The 23,234-nt window shown below is 47.6% G+C and overlaps 1 protein-coding gene across 6 annotated transcripts in view; it reads left to right on the forward strand.

Moving 5' to 3' along the window:
- Positions 1-673: 673 nt before the first annotated feature.
- The window catches only part of SLC7A10 (solute carrier family 7 member 10), a 42,954-nt gene continuing 20,393 nt past the window's right edge, over positions 674-23,234 (forward strand). For 2 of the 6 annotated variants that reach the window (XR_004427127.1, XR_004427126.1), the window contains exon 1: positions 675-968. Coding sequence is in view for 4 of the 6 variants with exons in the window: in XM_033156621.1 (XP_033012512.1) it covers positions 728-968 (241 nt within the window). In the remaining 2 variants the exon portion in view is untranslated. Of the gene's footprint in view, positions 969-23,234 lie in introns of all 6 variants that reach the window. The other 4 variants (XM_033156624.1, XM_033156623.1, XM_033156621.1 and 1 more) reach the window with 3 other exon arrangements.

Here is a 23,234-nt window from a genome sequence, read left to right on the forward strand (position 1 = left end):
TTAAAATCTACATCCCCCAAATGCCCGTGACAGCAACTCCTTCTGGAGGTTCCTGGAGGTTGGGTAGCAAAAGAGAAACCAAGCACCCCCCCCCATGGCCAACAGTCCCTCTCTCCCCCCCCCCCACTCCGCCACACATAGAAAGTGACCCCCGCCAAGGGAAAAGCCTAACGGGCACGAGTCCAGTCCAACTTCCTCCAGCCCAAGGCCAGCAGGACCAATGGTTGGAGCTGAGGGGAGCCAGAGTCCAGCAGCGCCTGGCGGGGCTTCCCTGGGCGCTTCCCTTTGCCTGGCTGATCCCGGGCTGGCGAGGGATGCCGAGGCCGGTGGAAGGAGGGGATCCAAGCGGAGCCGAGCGCGCCCCCCCCACCTGCCGCCTGCCTCTGCTGCTCGTGCAGCCTCCCAAAAAGCGTCTCTGCAGCCGGGCGCGCCTTCATAGTCCGCGTGTGCGTGTGAATGTGTCTACACGCGTCGCGTCCATATTTCTCTATCTCTTCCCCTGTACGCTCAGACTTGGAAATTGGAGGGGGTGGGGGTTACACACAACACGACCTCCCCCGCCCCCCGCAATCCCCGGGCCGAGCCACCTCGGGCGCCCCGGGCTCATCTCCTCCCACGGCGCATGCGCCTCCGTCCCTCCCTCCCGCTCCCCGTTGCCCCCTCTCCCGCAGCTGGGCTGTAGAGCAGAGCGGAGGGCTCCGGCGGCGGCGGCGGGGGAGGCGAGGCGATGGCCGGGGAGAACCAGCAGCGGAGCCTCCGCAAGAGCATCGCGGCGCAGCAGCAGCAGCCGGCCCCTCCCGCCCGGCAGGAGCCGCAGCCCCCCGGGAAGACCCCCCAGCAGGGCGGCGGCGGAGGGAGCGGCAGCCGGGCGGAGGGCGCCGCCCCCCCGAGCAGCCCCGCCGGCGCCGCCGAGAAGGTCGCCCTCAAGAAGGAGATCGGGCTGGTCAGCGCCTGTGCCATCATCATAGGTCAGAGTTGGGGGGACGGGAGAGGGAGGGGGTCGCCTCCCGGGGAAGGGGGCGTCCGGCAGAAACTCCGAGGAAAGTCTGTGCAGGAGGGACGGGGGCTCCTCGAGACTCTGCCCCCCCCACCTTGAAATATATCTTGGCTCAAAAAGTTTGGCTGGGGGGGGGGAGTCGGAGGGTCGCGCCCTGCAAAGCAGGTTCGGGTGCTCTCCTGCCCTTAGCTTTCTCCTGCGTTGTGGGATGGGAATGGGGTCCGGATCCGAGCTTCCTGGAGTAACGTCGGTGGCAGTGCCAGCTTCCACTGGGGTCCCGGGCATCTGCTTCGCGGCAAACGTGAGTGGCACAGCACCTGCAGCCTACCAGGGGAACTTGTTAGTGGGCACGTGTGAATCGCTGCTTTGGCATCCATATGGATTGTGGTTTTTGTCCAGCTTGCCTTCCCAAAAGCTCAGTGTGGCACCCTCCTTTCTGTTTCTCTGCCGCCGCTCCCCCCAATGCTGTCCTCACAACAGCCCTTTCTGGTTGGTTTGAGAGGGAGGGAGGAGAAGACTTGAGGCTGAGTTTGGAAGAGTGAGCTTAGTTGTGATTTGAACCCATGTCTCCTTGGCCTTAGTAAGTCTGACACTCTAACTACTACACCACACTGCCTCTTTGGAATGCACGAAGATCCGTTTTTGAAAGTGTCCAAGTGTCAGGTAGAATGATGGCATTGTCCTCTGCACTTTTATCACCTGTGAGCAAGTGTGCCCTACTAATGTGCATTACTGGTCCACCTGCATTAAGAAGCAATCCCCCATCCCATCCCAAAAGCAAATGCCACATTCAGTATACGCCCCCCCCAGCCCAGGACGCCAGCAGGGAAGAAAAGGGTTAAATCCTCCCTCTATGTGTGCCCTGATCCTATTAATTACCACACACCTCCAGCTATTTGCTTTTTAAAATATAAAAATATAATCCTGCATTTTTGCTTTCTCTTTAACCTGTGGTTTGGCCCTGAGGAGGGATGCCGGCCGTTGTGGGAACTTTGGTGTCCCAGAGGAAGGAAAATCCAGCTGCTTCTGTTGAGATGCCAGGCACCTCCCTCTACCAAATCCAAAAGATAGGACAGGACTTCAAGAAATACATCAGGATCCAAAACTGAACTTGTCCCGTCCCCCCCAACTTAAGTTAGAAAGGCTTCTCTTCTAGTGTGTGCATCAAAACAGATTTAAAAACAAAGCACAACAGTTTATAATTTTAAATCTATTCAAATCCCGCCATTTTAATATAATTCAGTACTACTGGAGAAGTGGGCGGGGGTGCTAACTAGGATAAAATATTTGGGGGGCCCAGGTAAGTGTCCGAGTGACCTGCCCCACATAATTGATCACAAGATACACCCCCACCCCCAAGACCATTCCATTTTAACTATCCAACCTCCCAAAATTTCCAACACCTCTTGCGATGGTTTGACCTCTTTCTGTTTTAACAAGATTCTAGCACAGTATTTTCCACTCTGAATGGTAATGACTTTCTGGGGTCTCAGTCACGGGCTTTTCTCTTTCCCCATCACTGGCCAGGACCTTCTTCCCGCTGAGCAAATGATAAAAGGGTCTGGAAACCAAGCCTTATGAGGGACAGTTGAGGATGTTGGATGTGAAAAGAAGAGGCAGAGAGGGTGGCATGATAGCCGTCTTCAAATATCCAAAGGGCTGTCACATCATGGAAGATGAAGCAAGCTTGTTTTCTGCTGCTCCAGAGGGTAGGACCATGAATGGATCCAAATGATGAGAAAGGAGATTGCGACAAAACCTTAAGGAGAACTTTCTGCTAGTAAGAGCTGTTTGACAGTGGAACGGACTCTTTTGTTGCAGGTTTTTGAATAGAGGTTGGGTAGTCATTAGTCAGGGATGCATTAGTTGTGATTCCTGTATTTCAGGCCATTGGACTAGATGATCCTCAGGGTCCCTTCCATCTCTACATTGCTATGATTCCATAATTCAACCATTCAGCTTGGTCCTTTCCACCTGTGCCCAAAGACTGGATGGGGATCAGTCTGCGTGGGTTTGTTTTCAACCCAGGAGCAGCTGCATCCAAGATGAACCTGGTCCATTATGGGTTTGAGCCCCGATCGTGGAGAAGGGAGCAAGCCCCCCCCCCACCCTCTGATCCCAAACTCCTTGCAGTGGCCTCGAGCCTCCTGAGCTTGCAACAAGGACAGTGTGGTGTAATGGGTAAGAGTCGTGCATTAGGACCAGGGAGACCCATGCTCAGAGCCCTGCTAGGCCACAAAGCTCACTGGGTGACATCGAGGGCCATTCACTCTCTCTCAGCCTATAGGGCTCTTTGGGGGGAAACGGGGGCGGAAACGGGGGCGGGGTGGGAGGAATAGGAAGCTGCCTTACCCTGAGTCAAGACCGTGGGTCCATCTAGTGCAGTATTGTCTAGGAGTCTCTCCCAGGCGTCCCTAGATATATGCCCCAACCATATAGACTTGCATGCAGGACCATTGACCTGGCTCCAGTACACTCCCACCGCTGCTGCATGAAGCTGAAGACCCATGGGTGCTAGCCACAATCCATAGACAATCTGTAGTTTCTTGAGGAATACTCCTGATGGGTTTGTTTCCCCTCAAACCAGCTTCCGTCCAGTTTGAAAACACATACTGTGGTTAAGCTGAGGTGCATACAGTTTGGACAGTTGTTGAGCAGGTGCATATGATGGCTTCCTTGAATAGGAGTTTGTGGGGGTTGTTGCAGGCAGGGGGAAAGGAGTTGGGTAATGTGCATCAAAGGGAGATTATCTGGTGCGCAAAGGAGACTTGAAGTGCAGGGCAGGGGGAGGGAAAGGACTTTGCTGTGTTTTAATCCGCCAGGGTGGATATAGCTTAACTGCTGGTTTGGAAAGGAGTTTGCAAAGTGATGGGTGATACTAGCTTAAGATCTCTGACAGGTGGGCCTACCGTTCCTGCTCGGTCAGAGCCAAAGTAGGGAATAAGTGGAATTTAAACTAAACGTGTCCTCTAAAAGTTCAGGAGACCAAAGGAGTCTTTGCTGTGCTGTGGCCCCTTGTGCCTCCAAGGGGAGGGAGCTGCACAACTGGGGTGCTGCCACTGAAAAGGCCCTGCTCCAGAGTATATGGAAAGTTGGCCCGTTTTGCTCTCTGTTGTGGCAATGCCTTCCTGCTCTTTGAGGATGCGTAAATTCTGTGGGTGTGTTCTGAACTGAGCCCTCATAGGGCTTGTGTCAGCAGCAAAGCTCTGTTTTCTGATACATCCAAAGCAGACATTGCATGGTTTGTGGGGAAACTCATGTTTTCTGCAAACCATAGTTTTTCCGGATCATATGTGGCACGCTATGGTTCACCACACACTGGGAAGGAAAGATGTCAGGGTGTGTAAGGGAGAGTTGTGTAAACACAATGTTCATTCACATGCCACGAAACATCTGGAGTAAACTGGTGTCTCCCTCTGTGCTGTGAGAAGTTCCAGTGTCTCATTTCTCAGATTATCCAGTGATGATGATACACCATACTGTTAAAAGCAGAAGAGACCCACGAACAGTACAGGCCTTGGAAATTTGGGAACCCTACCTGTAACATGCAGACCCAGAAGAGTGTGCTTCACATGGGTTGACAGCTGAATTGCCCACTGTTGTTTACTGCATAGGCTGAGCTGTGGCTGGATGTGGTTCAGGGTCTGCCGAGTCTCCGAGTCTTTAGCATATCCTGTCATCCTTAAAACGTCCTTTTTCTTAAAACGTCTTTTTTTTGCTCCTATTAGGACCAAAAGCTTTTAAGCAGCAGCTTAGGGAAAGCAGGGCTTCTGCATCATCCAAGGGAGGGAAATTCACAACAGGACTGTGGCCTATCAGGAATAGTAATCATCACCATCCCTGTCATCTCTTTGAGTGACAGGAGCTTCCCAGGGTTTCTAGCAGAGGTAGGGATGGGGCAGAGATTTTGATTCAGTTTGCTTTGAACAGCATATCTAGGAAACCCACATGAGAACCAAAACACAGTCAGGCTGTGAAAATAAATTATAAAGATGCATTCTTAGAAGGGGTGTTGCTTGCAAAAATGGGTACGTCAGTCAAAACTGCAGACCAAAATGTGTCTGTGCTGAGAAGTCTGAACTAAAATGCAGGTGGAGAGTATTTCCTATTTCTTGCTACCTAATCCCCCCCCCTTTTTTAAGGGCAGGGGAGGAGGTAATGGCAGAAGCCAGGGATAGAACCCGGGACTTTTTGCTGATGAAGTGTGTGCCCCACCAAGGAGCTGCCGCTGCTCCCTTGAAAGACATCCTCGTGAAAACCTTCCTGACTAGCAGCTCACCTCTGAGGTCCCAAAACGAGCTACACAGAAAGGAAAAGAACAAGGAGCTCTAATTAAGAGTTTCCTGGCAAGGGGAAAGGGGGAAAAACAAACCAACATACATCACCATTTTCCTAATTGAGTCCCCGGAGGACACAGAAAACCATTTTTCTTGTCCATCCATGTGCCTTCCTGCCACAGCTGATCTTCGTCCAACATCAAAGACCCTCATCCTGGGTACAAAACCAAGGGGGGGGAGGAGTAGCCACCAACATATTCAGGGGGAAGAATGAAGTGGTGTCCGATGGCGAGGAACAGGTTGACCTGTCCATGTCACTTTCCTCCTCTTTGTGGGACACAATGGCATTCAGTCCCGGGAATATTAATTATGACCCCCCTTTTTGTTGTTCATTCAAAATATAGTTAACACCGCTGTGTCAGGGTATGGAGATATTTTGCATAGGGGAAACCGAGGGGAACCCAAGGTGATGTGTGGAGATGTGTGTGGTATTAGTATTATGATTAATAAAGATGGCTGCCTGCCACATATGCTTTTGTTTTTCATTCCTGGATTGCAGGGGGTTGGACTAGATGACCCTTGGGGTCCCTTCCAACACTACAATGCTTTGATTCGAATAACAATATTATTAGCAGGCACGTCAGAAAAGAGGGAGGGAAATCCGACGAACCGTGCTTCCTGGCTTACTATTTAATAGAGGCAACCAAAGGAATAAATAAGAGCACAATGTGTTACCTTTCTGTCGCAGGGAAGCCAGGCATCTTTTCTGACAGAGGCGTTTTTCTCGAGAGCTCGACAGAGCATAGTGGTTACAAGCATAAGCTGTGTAGCCCAGCAAAGCTCTGAGCTAAATTGTGCCTCAAATATGGACTTAGGAGGTGACGCAGTGCATGTCAGAATCTCTCAGTTTCACCTCCCTCTCCACACACACAGCGAAATGGGATTAATCATACTGACATACCCACCCCTTCATCTTAAGACTGTTTTATTTTATATTTTTCAAAAAAAAGGGAACCATTGAGACATGGATTTCTGCATTTTTAAAAAAGTTTGTTCATAAAAGAAAACATTGACAACAAACAGTGTAACGATCTAGACTACTTTCAAGAGCATTTTTGTAGGACAACTTACAGCTGTGTGAACTTGCCATCACTTGTGCAATGCAGTGAAAAATCTAGCTCAGATCGAATATTTTAATGCAATACGTGACTCGGTTCATACATCACACTAAACCATAGTTTGCTCTAACCGTAGTTTAGAACCCAAGCAAGCCATGACTTGAGGCTCCAAACATACATAGTTGAGAGCTTCTTGTCTGCTTTGATTCCCCATCCGCTCAGCAATTTCGTTCCTCTGACACAGGCAAGCCTCTTGGAGGGGAAACAACCTCCATAATTTTGGTTTGCCAATTCACACATCTAATGAAGCTGAGTGTTGGGGAGATTCGGTTGCTGGAAATCACAGGAAGGGAGAGGCCTCTTGTGCTCGAATCTCGCTTGCTGGTTTCCCACAGTTCAGCCACCAGGAGAACAGGATGCTGGACTAGATGAGCCATTAGCACAACCCAGCAGGGAGGTAATAGTACCACTGTATTCCGCTCTGGTCAGACCTCACCTGGAGTACTGTGTCCAGTTCTGGGCACCACAGTTCAAGAAGGATACTGACAAGCTGGAACATGTCCAGAGGAGGGCAACCAAAATGGTCAAAGGCCTGGAAACGATGCCTTATGAGGAACGGCTTAGGGAGCTGGGTATGTTTAGCCTGGAGAAGAGAAGGTTAAGGGGTGATATGATAGCCATGTTCAAATATATAAAAGGATGTCATATAGAGGAGGGAGAAAGGTTGTTTTCTGCTGCTCCAGAGAAGCGGACACGAAGCAATGAATTCAAACTACAAGAAAGAAGATTCCACCTAAACATTAGGAAGAACTTCCTGATAGTAAGAGCTGTTAGACAGTGGAATTTGCTGCCAAGGAGTGTGGTGGAGTCTCCTTCTTTGGAGGTCTTTAAGCGGAGGCTTGACAGCCATCTGCCAGGAATGCTTTGATGGTGTTTCCTGCTTGGCAGGGGGTTGGACTGGATGGCCCTTGTGGTCTCTTCCAACTCTATGATTCTATGATTCTTCTGTTTTTATGACATTAAGCTAAGCCATCATTATCACAAACCATGGTTTGAAGACATTCTCCCCCGCCAAGCCTAGTTGGTGATGCAGGTCTTCTGGCATCACCGTGATTTGCCTGTACATGCCAGAGCATGAGCTCTTTTCACTTTTTCAGTGAATGTTCATAGGGATTGTGAGAGCTGTCCCTACCTCCAACCAAGCATGAGCCAAACCCCATGGTATGCACATGGGGCTCTCTGCAAGTGACTGGCTCCCCTGCTTTTCAGGATTCTTTGTTGTACAGACCCCTGCGATTTTCTCCCCCCTGCTCTGTACGAATCGGGCTCCATTTTATTGACAGTGGGGGCTGATGGGAGTTGTAGTCCAAAACATCTGTACAGCGCTAGATTGGCAAAGGCAGCTGTAGCTTGCTTTTCCCTGCTTTTGATGCCATACTTGATTCCATATTCAAAGTTCTGTAGTTTTGCTTTGTATACAGCAACCTGTCTTCCACATCCAACATCCATTACTTCTAATGGAGACGAAGCTATTTTGAAGTCCCTTTTCTTGTGTAGTGTCACTCTATTTTGGGGTGAAAGCGTCTCTATATTTTTCTTTCTTGGGGTGGAACATGAAACGTAGGAAGATGCCTTACACCAAGTCAGACCATTGGTCCATCTAGCGCAGTATTGTCTACACTGACTGGCAGCAATGGCTCTCCAGGGTCTCAGCAGGGGCTGTCTCCCAGTCCCGCCTGGTGATACTGCTATTGGGAATTGAATTTAGGAGAACAGCAGGTGACAGCCATTCCAAAAAAATGTCCGTAGCCATGTTTGTGTGTTGTGCTTAAATAGTACAAGAATATTAAACATGTGATGAAATGAAAAGATTATGGTATGTCCTAATGTTTTGGCTATAGATTCCAATAATGAAAATACGCATCAATATTGAATGGACAACTAATCAATGAACTGACCTTTTCACTGGCCAGTTCTGACCTTTTATAAGTGAGGCCTTCAGGATAACTTGGTTGCTTTGCATTCTGCTCATGTATTACTTTTATTTATTCATTGCATATATACATCACATTTTTCTCCAAGGAACTTAAGGTTATTCCTTTCCTCCTTTAATCCCCAAAACAACCCTGCGAGGTAGGTTAGGCTTGTAAGTTATTCATGGCACAATAGCTCTGCCAAGCACTGAGAAACTGGAAAGATATTTGCTGCTCTTGTTGAGAGGATAAGACCGCAATTTATTTATTCATTTACATGTCATTACTTTTACTTAATAATTGCTTTTATAATCCACCAAGGACCTCTCCATAGTACATGCCAGTAACCCTGTGAAGTAGGTTAGGCTGAGAAAGAATGACTAGCCAATGGGTAACCCTATTCTTCACCAGGTCCTTGCCCAATGCTCTAACCACTATACTGCATTGTATTTCAAGTTCAAACACCAGCTTGATCCCTGCAACTCCTTTTCAAGTTGGGGCTGGGCAGAAAACACAAATACAACCCAGTGTGCTCCCTGCCTCGAGCGCTGAGACATCAGGCTCAAAGTCAGTATACACGTTCAGGACCACGTTCTGTGCTTCAATCTGACTTGCCCATTTTTCAGGGATTCAGGAAAGGAGTAAGAGGCAACACAGGGCAATATTCTCCTTTATAGAGGCTGAAATGAAAGGGGAGTGCACACACCTGGGGCCCCGTTCTGATGCTGAATGCAAATGTGGTGTGGTGGTTAGAGTGTTGAACCCAGGAGACCAGGGTTCAAATCTCTCCGCGGCTGTGAAGCTCACTTGGTGTGACCTCAGGGGCCAGTCACTGTCTCTCAGCCTAGCCTAAGCTACCTTGTAGGGTTGCTGTGGAGATTAAATGAGGAGAAGGAGGACAATATAAACCATCATGAGCTCCTTGAAGGAAATGGAAGGATTTAAATGCAACAGATACCTGTAAATAAATAAATAGTCATGGAGGTTAGGAAAGATGGGGAAATAGAATATATTTGCTGCAGTCAGACCACACCCTAGTTTTAGCACAACAAGCAAGCCTGAGTCTGAGGCCCATGTCCACCTGTCTGCCTCCTCCCCTTATCCAAACAGGCAAACTATGGTTTGCACTTGCCTGTCTCGCAACAATGGTTTGTTGTTACGTCTGAATGCAGCCGGTGTGACCTTTGCCTTGAAGACTAACAAATTAGCATGAAAATGACCTGTTTGACACTCACCCCCCTCTGTTCCTAGTTTGTGACCCTAGTTTAAAGGCACACAGCGGCCTTAGCAAACCACTATTTGCTGTGCTCGGATGCTATCTGTGAATGTTTCTCATTCCAACCCCTCGCATGTGACGCAAGGGAGAAGCAATGAAGGGAACTGCAAATCTGAAAGAGTCATAGAATCATAGAACTGTAGGGTTGGAAGGGACCCCGAGGGTCATCTAGTCCAACCCCCTGCATAGCAGGAATCCTGTCTGCATCCATTCCTGAGTGGGAGCTGACTCTTTGTGCCACATGACCTCTATTCAAAGTTGCCCATGTATGGTTTGCTATTATATCTGAAGGTAGCTTCAATCTTCTTGCATGTATGTATGCGCACCAGATATAAGATGTAAACAACAAAATGAGTGAAGCATACAAAAACTGGTGCAAAGGCCGCTCTGCTTGTGCCAGGAAATTAAGAGATGAAGGCTAGCCCTTTAGATCACGATTTTATGTTATAAATGTTCACAATTTCTGAACCTTGAGATTTTGGACCAGACTTTCCTGGGTGCAATGTGTAGGCATCTGAGCTGCTAAGCTGTTGTTACCCACCATGGCTGCCCTTGCAAGTGTTACTTTCTTTCCCCTTCTCTTCTGGAATGCGAATTGTCACCAAGTGGATACTGCAACATCCATGGGTGTTTTCAGGAATTGAGGGCTTATTGTTTCCATCTACTTGGTTACAATATAATAGTTGTACATTGTTTGCTCCTGCAAATTTCCCAGGGTGAAATCCATATACGCCAGAAGTTCAAGACAAGGCCAGATTATTGCATAAGGCCCACTGCTGGCTGAGGAAGGAGGTAGGGCTGTGTGTTTCCTGGGAGCATAGAAAACATGCTGAATGCGGTTTTAGCTGCAGAATTGCATTTCCTAAAAACTCCAGGTTTCCCTTAAAGCAGTGCGGAAGCCCTCACTGGCTGCATTCACAGGTAACAGGAAGCCAGACTTTCTGGCAAATTGTGATTTCTTGTAAAGAAGCAGCAAGCTAGCCCCTGCTGCCAGATGGCGCCTGCTTTGCTCGAGTGGGATAAACCAACCATTGTGCCTTGGCTCCCCATTGAATCAAACCCAGGGACTGTGGTTTGTTTCTTCCTCACAGGCCACAATCGCTGGCCAACCTTGAGTAAAGTTTTGTTGCCAGCTGACGGAACATGGCTTGCAAGGGAGCAACAAACTATGATCCCTGGTTTCAACATAGTAGATGTTCCTCCTCACTCTTAACCTGGCAGAGCAGGGCACTTATACCAAGCGTCCTGGACAGAAATCAATCCAGCAAATGTGGCTGTTGTTTCTGTCAATTTTGGACCTCACACCAAAGCTTGATTAAGGAAGGTTTAGCTGTGATTTAGTGTGCAGTCTTCATTGACAGGTGACAGTTTGCTTTGGCCACGAAGCCAGAGTTTAAAACCATTGTGTGAAGAAGGTTTAGACCATGGGTCAGCAAACTAAAGCCCGAGGGCTGGATCAGGCCCAATTGCCTTCTGGATCCAGCCTGCAGATCGTCCGGGAATCGCTGCGTGGATCGCCAGTGTGCTCATGCGTGTTCTTTTCCTCTCCCTCCCTCTCCCTAACACTGCGGTGGTGGCGGCCCCTCCTCCCTCCCTCCTCCTGGCTTCTCCCTGCCCTGCCTAGAGGAGGAAGGGGGCTGGGCTTTGTTGGTGCAAGCAGCAGCAGCCACCATTTTAAGCAGCCCCTCTCTAGAGCCCTTTCGCATGTTGCTCATCGTCCCTCCGCCGCCATCAGCCCCTGCCATTCGCAAGACACAGGTAAGCAGCTGCCAGGGCTTGTGGTGCTCTTGCATCATTCCTCCCCCCAAAAAAATATAGTCCGGCCCCCCACAAGGTCTGAGGGACAGTGGACCGGCCCCCTGCTGAAAAAGTTTGCTGACCCCCTGGTTTAGACCTTGTGGTTTGGGCTAGCCACTTGTCGGCATGATGCTTAAATTGACAAACCACAGTTACAACCATTTCTCTGCACCTGAAGATGGGAATGCCGGGCAGATGAAAACTGAAAGCAGACAAGGTGCTCTAAACCATGGTTTGCCTCCATTTGGGAATTCAAGCCATGGTTTGGTTTCTAAATTGTGGCTAGTACAAACCATTGTTTGATATGGTGTCTGAAATGAGCCACTAAATGGCATGAAAAATTAGGGTGGAAACACACATAAATTATACAGGATTCAGCTTTCCTTCTTGCAGAATCTTTGTTATGATGCTCATGGGATTTCAGGAAACGAGAGTAGGAAGTAAGAAGCTTCTTAAAGAATGCTGTGATTTCATTGCATAAAATGTATTGGGATCAGACCAGGTAGCTGACAAATTTAAAAGAGTGGGCATGATCAAGATAAAGTTAAGAACTGCTGGTTTATTTCATTTCTATCCTGCCTTTTCTTTAGAGAACTTGAGGAGGTATACGCAGCGTTTTTGAGACAATTCTGCTATCCAGGCCATAGCCAGGCTCATACTGGCTGAGCTTGGCTGTCTCATGCTTTCAGTGGCCAGACTCTAGGATCACCTGCATTATCTTTTGGGCCTCATTCATTTCAATGGGGGATGAAACCCCTGCTTAAAGCTTTTCCACTGACATCAATGGGACTAACAGGTGCTTTGCTTTGGCTGGATCGTGCCCAGCAAATTTAAAAAGGGGAATGAAACTGTGAGATGCCACGAGTTTCAATATGCTTTTTATAATTAAATATGTGCATTCGCAGTTGGGGCAGCTTTGCCAAGAGCCCGCAAGTTCCAAGAGATTTCAGCGCTGCGCTTTGCTGCGAAAGGAACTCGCTACCTTAGCAACACATTAATATTGCAAATGAAAATACTGCAAAAGGTTCAAAAATGCAGGGGACCCTGTGGGGATAGATCAGCTTTGCTGTTGAGCCTGCACAGCTATTAGCCTGAAAGGTTTCTTCCTTACTCTTACATAAAAGCCGCCGCCATGTTTAGGAACGGGACTGCATACCCTCCAATATCTCTCCGATGAAAATACGGACACCCTATTCCATGGGTAGGCAAACTAAGGCCCGGGGGCCGGATTTGGCCCAGTTGCCTTCTAAATCCGGCCCGCGGACGGTCCGGGAATCAGCATGTTTTTACATGAGTAGAATGTGTCCTTTTATTTAAAATGCATCTCTGAGTTATTTGTGGGGCCTGCCTGGTATTTTTACATGTGTAGAATGTGTGCTTTTGTTTAAAATGCACCTCTGGGTTATTTGTGGGGCATAGGAATTCGTTCATTACCCACCCCACCCCCCAAAAAAATATAGTCCAGCCCCCCACAAGGTCTGAGGGAAGTGGACCGGCCCCCTGCTGAAAACATTTGCTGACCCCTGGGCCTATTCCATAATACTAATACTAATAATAAATAATTTTATTATTTTTACCCCACCCATCTGAATGGGTTGCCCCAGACACTCTGGGCGGCTTCCAGCCTATATAAAAACCATAATAAAACATTAAACATTTGAAAAACTTCCCTATACACGACTGCCTTCAGATGTCTTCCAAAGGCTGTAGTGTATAGTTATTTATCTCCTTGGCTTGGGTGGTCATAAAACTCCATACTCTCCAGTTGGTGTCATGGGCTTTGAAGACTCTCAAACTCAGGACGCAGGGGAGAAACGTGATAAGAGGAAGGCATGCTTGGCAAATCCACACCATGATCAACTCCTGCCCAGAAACCAATGTCCCCACTGTGGAAAGACGTGTGGATCCAGAATTGGCCTCCACAGTCACTTACGGACTCACTGTTAAAACCGTGTTTATGGAAGACAATCTTACTCGGCTACGAGCGATCGCCAAAGAAAAAGAAGAAGACCCTCTAACATTTCTCTGCTGAAAATTGGGACATTCTAAGGAAATGGGGGACATTCTGGGATCAAATCAGAAACCAGGACGACTTTTGTAAATCTGGGGCTGTCCGTGGAAAATAGGGACAATTGGGGGTTGTGTTATGATAGACATCTTTTTGTACACAGTTTTGACCAATGTATACCTTTTTGCAAGCAATATCCTCTACTACAATACACCATGATGAGTTCTAACATTCATCAGGCAGAGAAAGAACCATTCGCAGTGCTGAGTGAGTGTCTAAGAACGTAGGAACAACAATAATAAGAGCCCACTGGTCAATCAGGTCAATGGCCCATCTAGTCTAAGATTACCAGATGTCCCCGTTTACCGGGGACAGTCCCCGGATTTACAAATCAGTTCCCCTGACAAAATCCATCTATTTAGTAGGAAATTGAAAAGTGTCCCCGGATTCATTGAAAAAAATCTGGTAACCTTAATCTAGTCCAGCATCCTGTTCTCACAGTGGCCAACCAGATGCCTCTTCTGCGAAGCCAGCAAGCAGGATTCGAGCACAAAAGACCTCTCTTCTTCTGGGGTTTTCAGCAATGGTTATACAGAAGCATTTCTGCCTTCTTCTGTGAACCATTGTGGCTAGTAGCCATCCATAAACCTCTTGGAAGTGATGGTCGGCCTGAGAGTCGGGGTGAAGAGGACTGCACCTCATTTCAGAGAGCCAGTGTGGTGTAGTGGTTAAAAGCGGTAGACTCGTAATCTGGGGAACCGGGTTCGCGTCTCCGCTCCTCCACATGCAGCTGCTGGGTCACCTTGGGCTAGTCACACTTCTCTGAAGTCTCTCAGCCCCACTCACCTCACAGAGTGTTTGTTGTGGGGCAGGAAGGGAAAGGAGAATGTTAGCCGCTTTGAGACCCCTTCAGGTAGTGAAAAGCGGGATATCAAATCCAAACTCTTCTTTCAAGTCTTTGGGGTCAGCTCCATCTTTCGGAGGGCCTTTGGGCAAGTCATTCTCCCTCAGTGAGTCCAGGGGGACTCTTCTTGCCAGGGGGCTCTTCTTGGCAGACACCTGACACCAGATCTGGAAGGGGGGGCCTCTGCTGGTACTGTATTGTTTGTTTGTTTCTTCCTCGAGCCCAGATTCCTTCTCCTGCTGCACAGATTTGCTTTGCCTATTGAGCTCCCTTGCATAACACTCCAGAGTGTGGCGAGGAGATTCTCCTCCGTCTGGCTGTGCGAGGCTTCAATTTCACCTAATGAAATGCAAGCCGCATCACCTCACACTGGCAAGACAGAAGGAGCAGGATGTCAGGAAGGGAAGAAAGGCAGAGGACTGGGAGGAAGTTTTGTCTGAAGGGAGGAAAAAATCAGAACAGACAAGCATGGAACGGAACACTGAATAGGATGCCCAGCTGCCAAAGACAGCCATAGTTCCTGGGCCTTGTTGAAATAAATGGGTACAACAAGGTCAGGCAGAAGGTAAATTATGCTCTGCTAGGAGACCACCTAGCGCAATGGTTCTCAAACCTTTGGGGGCCCCTGCCCTCCCCGTTCCATAAACTCATCCCCTGGGCCACCTATCTCATATTTTTTTAAAAAAGCATTATTTACAAGAATGGTTTGCATGACCCAATAAGGGACATAATGACACAATTAATTCAAAACAGTAACAAATAATTGCACATTTGTTCCAAATCCACTTAAACTCTTTAGTTTGATTAATTCAACGAAACTTGAGGAACTTGATTCAGCGATACCAGCTTTTTGAAGTCTGATGGTGATTTGCCACTCTGCTGCTCCCAGTGCCCCCAGGGGGTGGTGCCACCAATTTCGGGAGCCAGTGACCTAGCGCTTGCTGGGATTCTTGCAAGGAATTCTGGGACTCGCCTGGCTCAGGAAGGTGCATCTTCCCTTTGTAAGCAAAACGCAGACCACAGGTCACTTAACGCAGGTGAGCTTTGCATCTTTTCTCTGCTAAGAGATCCTCTGCTTTGCAAGCAGATCGAGTGTGTGCCTTTTCCATACCACTGCTAAATGCTCTGCCACCTCATTTTCCTTCTCGCAAGGGGCTCCTTCTTCATCTCACCTCAGTTCCAATAGAGACATTAGCACTGAAAGAATATTGACTCTGCTCCCCATTATAGGAGGGATTTGCTGATCTAGAGGCTCTGAACACAGGGGGCTTTTACTTTGATCTCTTTCCCCTCCTCTTCCAGGCTTGTCAAACTTCTTTTCTTTTCCTCATCTCTTGTAATTTCTTCAACCGTTCACAGCAAACTTCTAACTCCTTCCGCAATTGCCGGTTTCTTTAATCCTTCCTTTTACTTGCACTTCCTCCCGTAACAGCTTCCCTGTTTTAGCCCGTTCCTTTCTATTCTCCTTTCCACCATTTAAAATAATATTCGCCTTCTGCCTCTTTCTAACGTTGCACTGCAGTTCACCTGGCCCCCTCACCTTGGAGAAAGAGGTCCTCCCTTCCTGACTCTCAGCTGCCTTCCCTCAGCACACAAGGCATTGATCCAACACCCAAAGGAAGTCAAGGGCTGGGTAGGTTGTGGCACTGAGGCTCATTGTAATGTGGTCTGTGGGCCCCTGTGCTCTCCAGCAGGCCCCCACCTGAACGATACTGGCCCAGGAGTAGTTTTGCTCCTCTGTATCTGGGGTTGCAGGTTCTTCAGTTCCAAGACATTTCATTATAATCCTCAGCAGGGGCAACAAGTTGATCAACCTGATCCATGAGGTGATGCCTTGCGATACTGTAGGATTGCGGAAGTGGGGGAGGGGAATGTGTGGATTTCTCATACCACCTTTCTAAGCTTTTGTTTTCAGAAACCTTCTACATAAAAATCACATCAGCGAAACCATTAAAGGCTCAGTTGTAGGTGTGTGAGTGTGTGTGTGTGTTTTAATAAAGAAAATACATTTCTGCCCTGCAGCCAAATAACTTCTTTACAACTCAGTGGCAGTTTAAAGAATAACGTTTTTGTATTAAAAATAAATAAATCTCAAAACCAATTTTTAAAAATCTTTAAAGTTTGGTCATAATATAATGCGATTAGAAATTCCTACCCCAGTAAAATCCAGGAGGAATGCTGGAATTATAGCTCAAGCAAAAAAAACAAAACAGAAAAAAAACCTGCAAGCAAAAAAACACCCTCTCTTGTCCCATGTTTTGCTCCTGCAAAGAACTTGTGTGAGAAACGTAAGAGTTGGAGTCAGAGAGAATCTGCTCCACTGTTGTGACCCAATAAAACTATGTTCTGTTCTGCTAGACTTCCTTCACCCCATCCTGCAGGCCAATTTCAGTCCTGGTGGGCTCCCCACTGCATCAGTGCTCCACCCAGCTGTGGGATTGCATAATAAACCACCATTCAACACTTTCCACCATGCCCCTCAGCACCCCAAAGTTTGGAAGACAAGAGATAGGAAGATGCCTTATATTGAGTCAGACTCTTGGTCTATGTATCTTAGTATTGTGTACTCTGACTGGCAGCAGCCACACACACACACACCAGGGTTTCAGGCAGGGTGTCTCTCCCAGGTCTAGCTGGGCATGCTGCTGGGGATCGAACCTTCTGCATCCACATTGTGCTCCATCCACATTGACCCTGAAAAGAGCACATTCTCCTGTTTGAATTTCAGGGTGGCTCCTCCATTTGCTCATCGTCAGTCCTTGTTGCCGCCAAGAGGACATGGCATGTGTTATGTAAGGCACAGGGAATTATCCCTTCTCAATTAGACCTCTGGGCGCTGAACCGGGGCCTGCTTAGTTCAATGCCCGGTAGCAAAGCAAAGACAGGCTTATGTAAAGTTTGTTTTGTTTCGGCCACTCGGCCCTCAGAGTAAACCTGGGTGCCCTCATCAAATTTAATGAGCCTGGGGTTGAACTATGGGCACAATCCAGCCCCAGCCCAAGGCTCTGGTCCTGGGCACACCAAAGCCAGTGGGATATCGCCCCCAACAAAGCAGGCTTCGGCTGAAGGAGGCCTCCTCTCTTGGAAGAGTGGCTTGGTTCAATGTCGGTTTCTGAAGTCAGGTGAGAGAACCTTGAAATTGTCCCTCAACAAATTTGGACAACAGACTGAGCAGGCTGGCCACCATCCTCCCCCATTTACAGTGAAATGGATTGTATTTCTGTTTAAATTAAAGCAATTGTTTCTCCATTTACATCTATGCATGCAAATTAGACTAGATGTGTCCTCTTTCGTCCTCTAGTTTCTAATGGCTGCCCTTTGCTTTCCCATAAGGGATTGCCAGAAAAAGGACATCCATTAGAAACTAGAGGACTGACCCTTTCTTCGCTTACGGCAGAGTTGGGTGCCTGTTTCTGTTACTGCCATTGTTTCAAAATGATCCTAACTTTAAGAGTAAAGCATACCCTTCAACATTTCTCTGGTGAAAATAGGGATGTCACATTCCATAAATGATAATTTTACTGTTTATACCCCACACATCTGACTGGGTTGCCCCAGCCTCTCTGGGCAGCTTCCAACATATATAAAAACATAAAAAAAATTAAACATTTTTTTTTAAAAAAACTTCCCTACACAGGATTGCCTTCAGACGGCTTGGTGGTTTGGATAACTCTATACCATACCCTCCAACATTTCTCCAATGAAAATAGGGACATCCTAAGGAGAAGCGGCCACTGGTCCCACCACCTCCTGGCAAATAGAAGGGGAAGAAATGGAGGCAGTGAGAGACTTTACTTTCTTGGGCTCCATGATCACTGCAGATGGTGACAGCAGTTACGAAATTAGAAGACGCCTGCTTCTTGGGAGAAAAGCAATGACAAACCTAGATAGCATCTTAAAAAGCAGAGACATCACCTTGCCGACAAAGAGCCGTATAGTTAAAGCTATGGTTTTCCCAGTAGTAATATATGGAAGTGAGAGCTGGACCATAAAGAAGACTGATCACTGAAGAATTGATGCTTTTGAATTATGGTGCTGGAGGAGACTCTTGAGAGTTCCATGGACTGCAAAAAGATCAAACTTATCCATCCTTAAAGAAATCAGCCCTGAGTGCTCACTGGAAGGACAGATCCTGAAGTTGAGGCTCCAGTACCTTGGCCACCTCATGAGAAGAGAAGACTCCCTAGAAAAGACCCTGATGTTGGGAAAGATGGAGGGCACAAGGAGAAGGGGACGACAGAGGATGAGATGGTTGGACAGCATGAGTTTGGCCAAACTGTGGGAGGCAGTGAAAGATAGGCATGCCTGGCGTGCTCTGGTCCATGGGGGTCACAAAGAGTCGGACACGACTGAACGACTGAACAACAACAAAGGAGAAGCAGGACATTCCGGGATCAAATCAGAAACCAGGATGGCTTCTCTAAATCAGGAACGTTACTGGAAAATAGGGACACATGGAGGGTTTGGTAAAGCTGGTTTGTATTAACTCGACACCCATTGTACAGGCCATTCTTGTCTACTATGAAATATCGCTGTATATTTATGCCTTGCAACTTAGGTGTGGCTCCCATGTAGCTGGCAGGCTCTGTTTCATTTCCATTTGTTCACTGCCGCCTCTTAGCACGTGCCCCATATATATGGGAACTGCACACTACCAAACCCTATCCCAAAATAATGCTGACTTTTGCATGCAGTTGCATCCAGTTCTGGGAAATGGAAGGAACAATGAGATTGGCCTGTGAAATAGTTCAAGGGAGATGGGCAGGAAGCTGCCACCTGGAGAGTCGACTGAGCAGGCACTGACACAGGGCCCCCAGGCCACAGTCTCCTCCAGCCCCCCTATGACGAAATAGAACGCGCTCCTCTTTTTTTAAAATGATGGTAATTTGCATCTATACCTATAAAATAGAGCGTGCAAATTTTATAGTGATACGATTTCTCTTTCGGCAATGTGAAAGTAGCCACCCTTGTGGAATGCTGTTTGAGGTGAGATATGTCAAGTCTTGATACTTTGACGTGCTTGGTTAAAATGCAGCTAAAGAGGTTATTATCCGAGCATTTTTCTCATTTTTTGTGTCACGTTAATGCTGCTCTCTTTAGATCTTCAGGTATTTAAGGAGTTTTTTTCTATTTGCCAGGGTTCTTGGCTGATTGTGTTAATGCTGTTCAACTATTGCACACACACACACACAGAGAGAGAGAGAGAGAGAGAGAGAGAGAGAGACTGAGAAAGAGAGATGATGTATAAAGCTGGTGTGTGTGTGACATGATAGCTCAGTTGCTAAAGCATGGCCCTCTTAATCTCAGGTTTGTGGGTTCAAGCCCCACATTGGGCAAGAGTCGGTTGAACTAGATGACCCTTGTGACCTTTCCAACTCTATGGACTCAGCTACATTAGTAAAAAAACAATGTTTTGAATGCGTTATAAACATGCAACACCAGATGGTGCCAGAGAGCAGGAACTTTTTATATGCATTTTTCTGTAGGTGTTTTTTTTTGTTATAACGATCTAATTTCTGACTTATTTATAGTGTTCCTCCCACCCCCTGTGTATAGATCCACTTTACAATTCTACATTTTATTATTGTAAAGCCACCTTGAATTCATTTTGAGAAAAGCCCAGGGGCGGGAACCCTGTGGCCCTCCCACTACGTGCTAGGACTTGTGAGAGTTGTAGCCCAACAACATGTGGGGTGGGCATTGATTTCCCATCCCTGATCAGTTTCTTCAAACATAAACAGGCGAAGTGACATTCATTTTCTCTGCACACTTGATTCAGACATGCACATTCTTGTGTGCATGACTTGGCCAGAGAAGTGGAACTGAGATGTGCAGATTTGGAGATGTGCAGATTTGAAAGGATGGAGGTTGCGTTTCAGTCCATGGATTGTTTCAGAAAGCATGGGCTATGTAGGTTCTCCTTGAAATGCAAAACGCGTCAAATTTCTTTCCCATCTCAGGATGCTTTGGGAAGTACAAGACGTTAGTGTACCCCACCCCCAAAAGCTCACACTACAGTCCCCACCCAGAAGTGGCAGCTCCTCACATGTCAGGAGCTGTAGTCTGAAGCATCCTGAGGGCATCGGCTTCGGAAGGTGGCGACAATAAAGACATTGCCTTTAAGATGCTGCAGGATCCTGAGAGTGCTTCCAGACAGGGTTAATGTTGTACATGTACATGGGGGTTGTTCAGATATTGCAAATGGGTCACTGGGAACAGGTTTTTTTATTATTTGATTTCCCCCGGAAAGGGTAAATCTGGATTAAATGGGGGGGGGGAATACAGACTGGCTTTTTTATGCCAACGATTTCATTTGGAAAGTGCAATAAAACTAAAATAACACTACAGGCATGAGGTGCAGCATCCTACAAGAGATGCCTGCCTGGATCACCCTTGAATGCTTTTATTGAAGGGAGATATGGGTGAACATCATGTTTAAGCCTCTGAACATAGATTAGATAGTTGCGGTTTTTATGTAATTCTTCCTGTTTTCATTTCTAATATACAGAAAGCAATAACAACAGTAAAGAGAAAAGATCAAAGTTGGCTAAAGTGCTTTAAAAGCACGCAACATGATGGACGCCACTCCTGGCTAAGGAGATTTTAATTCTCCTTCGTATTGCATGTTGTGCGTTTTTAGGGAAGCTGCAGTTGTTCACTGAGTCGCGAGAGTGAAATGGCACTTCTGTCCTGCTGGAAACTATAGATTCTCTCTCCCCCCCCCCCCGGCATAAAAGCATGCCCCGAAACACACTGCATGTGTCATAGATTAACGGTGCCACCGAGGCTAAATGGGTGTACTTGCGTGACTAGGAATTCTGGAGCGGATCACCTCAGTTCTCCTTCACTTTGGCAGGGCTACAGGGCTCGTGTTTTCACATGAATGAACAGCTCTTGAACGATTTGTGGCTGAATTTCTCAAAGTTGTTAGGAACAAAAAGGCTTTTCTTTAGCATCGAGGGTACACAGCTACTGGGTTTGCCTATTTCTTCACCCACCCGCCCCCTAGCCTGGCGCACTGAGGAGAACATGGTTGCCACATTTTAAGACACTGGGAAGTTCATTCATTTATCACATCCTGTTATTAAGATCAACCCTCTCTAATAACTCTTTCAGTGAGTGGGCAACTGAAGATGAAGGCTCAGTTCAGACATCATGCCAAACCACAGTTTACACTAACCACGGTTCAGACTCCAAACCATGGTTTGAGTTTTACAGGCATACAGGAAATACCAGAGTTTAGAGCAGTTTTGGTTCGCTCTCTGCTCAGGACTGCTGTTGCTCCTCCTGTAGAAGAAGAAGAGTTTTGGATTTGATATCCCGCTTTTCACTACCCGAAGGAGTCTCAAAGTGGCTAACTTTCTCCTTTCCCTTCCTTCCCCACAACAAACACTCTGTGAAGTGAGTGGGGCTGAGAGACTTCAAAGAAGTGTGACTAGCCCAAGGTCACCCAGCAGCTGCATGTGGAGGAGCGGAGACGCGAACCCGGTTCCCCAGATTACGAGTCAACCGCTCTTAACCACTACACCACACTGGCTCTCTGTATGGTCTGGGGGCTTCAGTCTGAGATTGGTGGGCAGTTGTAGTGTTGCCAAAGTTGCTGATGACATGTCTGCAGTGTTGCTTTTGTGTGTGTGTGTTGCTTTAGTTCATTCTTGCTGCATTTCCCCATCCTATCGTGGCCTGGAAATGGATTAAGCGTAGCAGCTCTTTGGATGGTCTAACAACTGCACCTGCAGGCCTCTCCATCTTCCCCTTGGGACTCTCATAAGAACATAATAATAGAATGCTGGATCAGGCCAATGGCCCATCTAATCCAGCATCCTATCCTCACAGTGGCCCAAACAAATGCCCGTGGGAAACCAACAAGCACAAGAGCCCTGTGGTTTCCAGCAGCTGATGTTCAGAAGCTTGCTGCCTCCAGCTATGGAGGAAGAGCATAGCCGTCATGGCTAGTAGCCATCCATAGCCCTCTCCTCCATGGATTTGTCTAATGCTCTTCTAAAGCCATCTAAGTTGGTGACCATCACTGCCTCCTGCAGAAGGGAGTTCCATAGTTTAACGATGCACTCTTCTGTGACAGTTTTGAGGAACCTCTTGCCCTCCCACCTGATGCCATTCATTCATATGGGTGTGGGTCAGGGTAAGATGTTGTCTGAGCTGAAAGCAGGGGGGCACAGAGCCCTGAGCAAGCTCTGCCAGCGCTGATGATTGTCGAGTCTCGTGTAGCGCCATGCATAAGGCTTTGCGAGGTGCGATGATCAGGCGACAGCTGGATCTTGGGAAAGCTGGTGCAGGGGGCTCCACAAAGCGCCAACCATCAGCTCATGCAGCAGCTAATTGTGTTTTAGTGTTCCCCTTCCCGGTTCACTTTCATTCATATGATTTCACTCACATCAACAAGAGCGGGGGAAGTGAAAGCTCTCCCGCAGACATTCTCTTAGATGGCAGAGAATTCCCTTGCATTGATCAATTTTCCAGCGTGAAAAACAAAAAAGGAAAAAAAGTTTGGCTAGTGAATTCCCAACGTTCCTCTTCAAAGGTTCCTGTGTAAGCCCAGGGGGCTGGTTTTCATTCTAAGGGCCACCAGATGGAGACGAAGCCTCACACATCTGCTCATTTTGGGCTTGGGATTTCTGCCCCTCCCCATCCTTGCTTCTGTTTATAAGCTAAGTTAGGGATCAGCAGCTAGCTGTCCTTGAGCCAAACCTGGCCTCTTGGGCGATTCTGCTTGGCACCCTGTTCTTAGCCCAGAAGTGAAAGCAGGATGTGGAGGGGATTTCAGCTGTGGGGTTGACCCCCACCATGCCACCTAAGGAGCACTGTGGCCGAGGCCCACACCAAACCCAGTAGGTGCTCCCAAACTACACAACTGCCATGAATG

This window comes from Lacerta agilis, chromosome 8 (assembly GCF_009819535.1).
Source record: "Lacerta agilis isolate rLacAgi1 chromosome 8, rLacAgi1.pri, whole genome shotgun sequence".
In the NCBI taxonomy this organism is placed as follows: Eukaryota; Metazoa; Chordata; class Lepidosauria; order Squamata; family Lacertidae; genus Lacerta; species Lacerta agilis.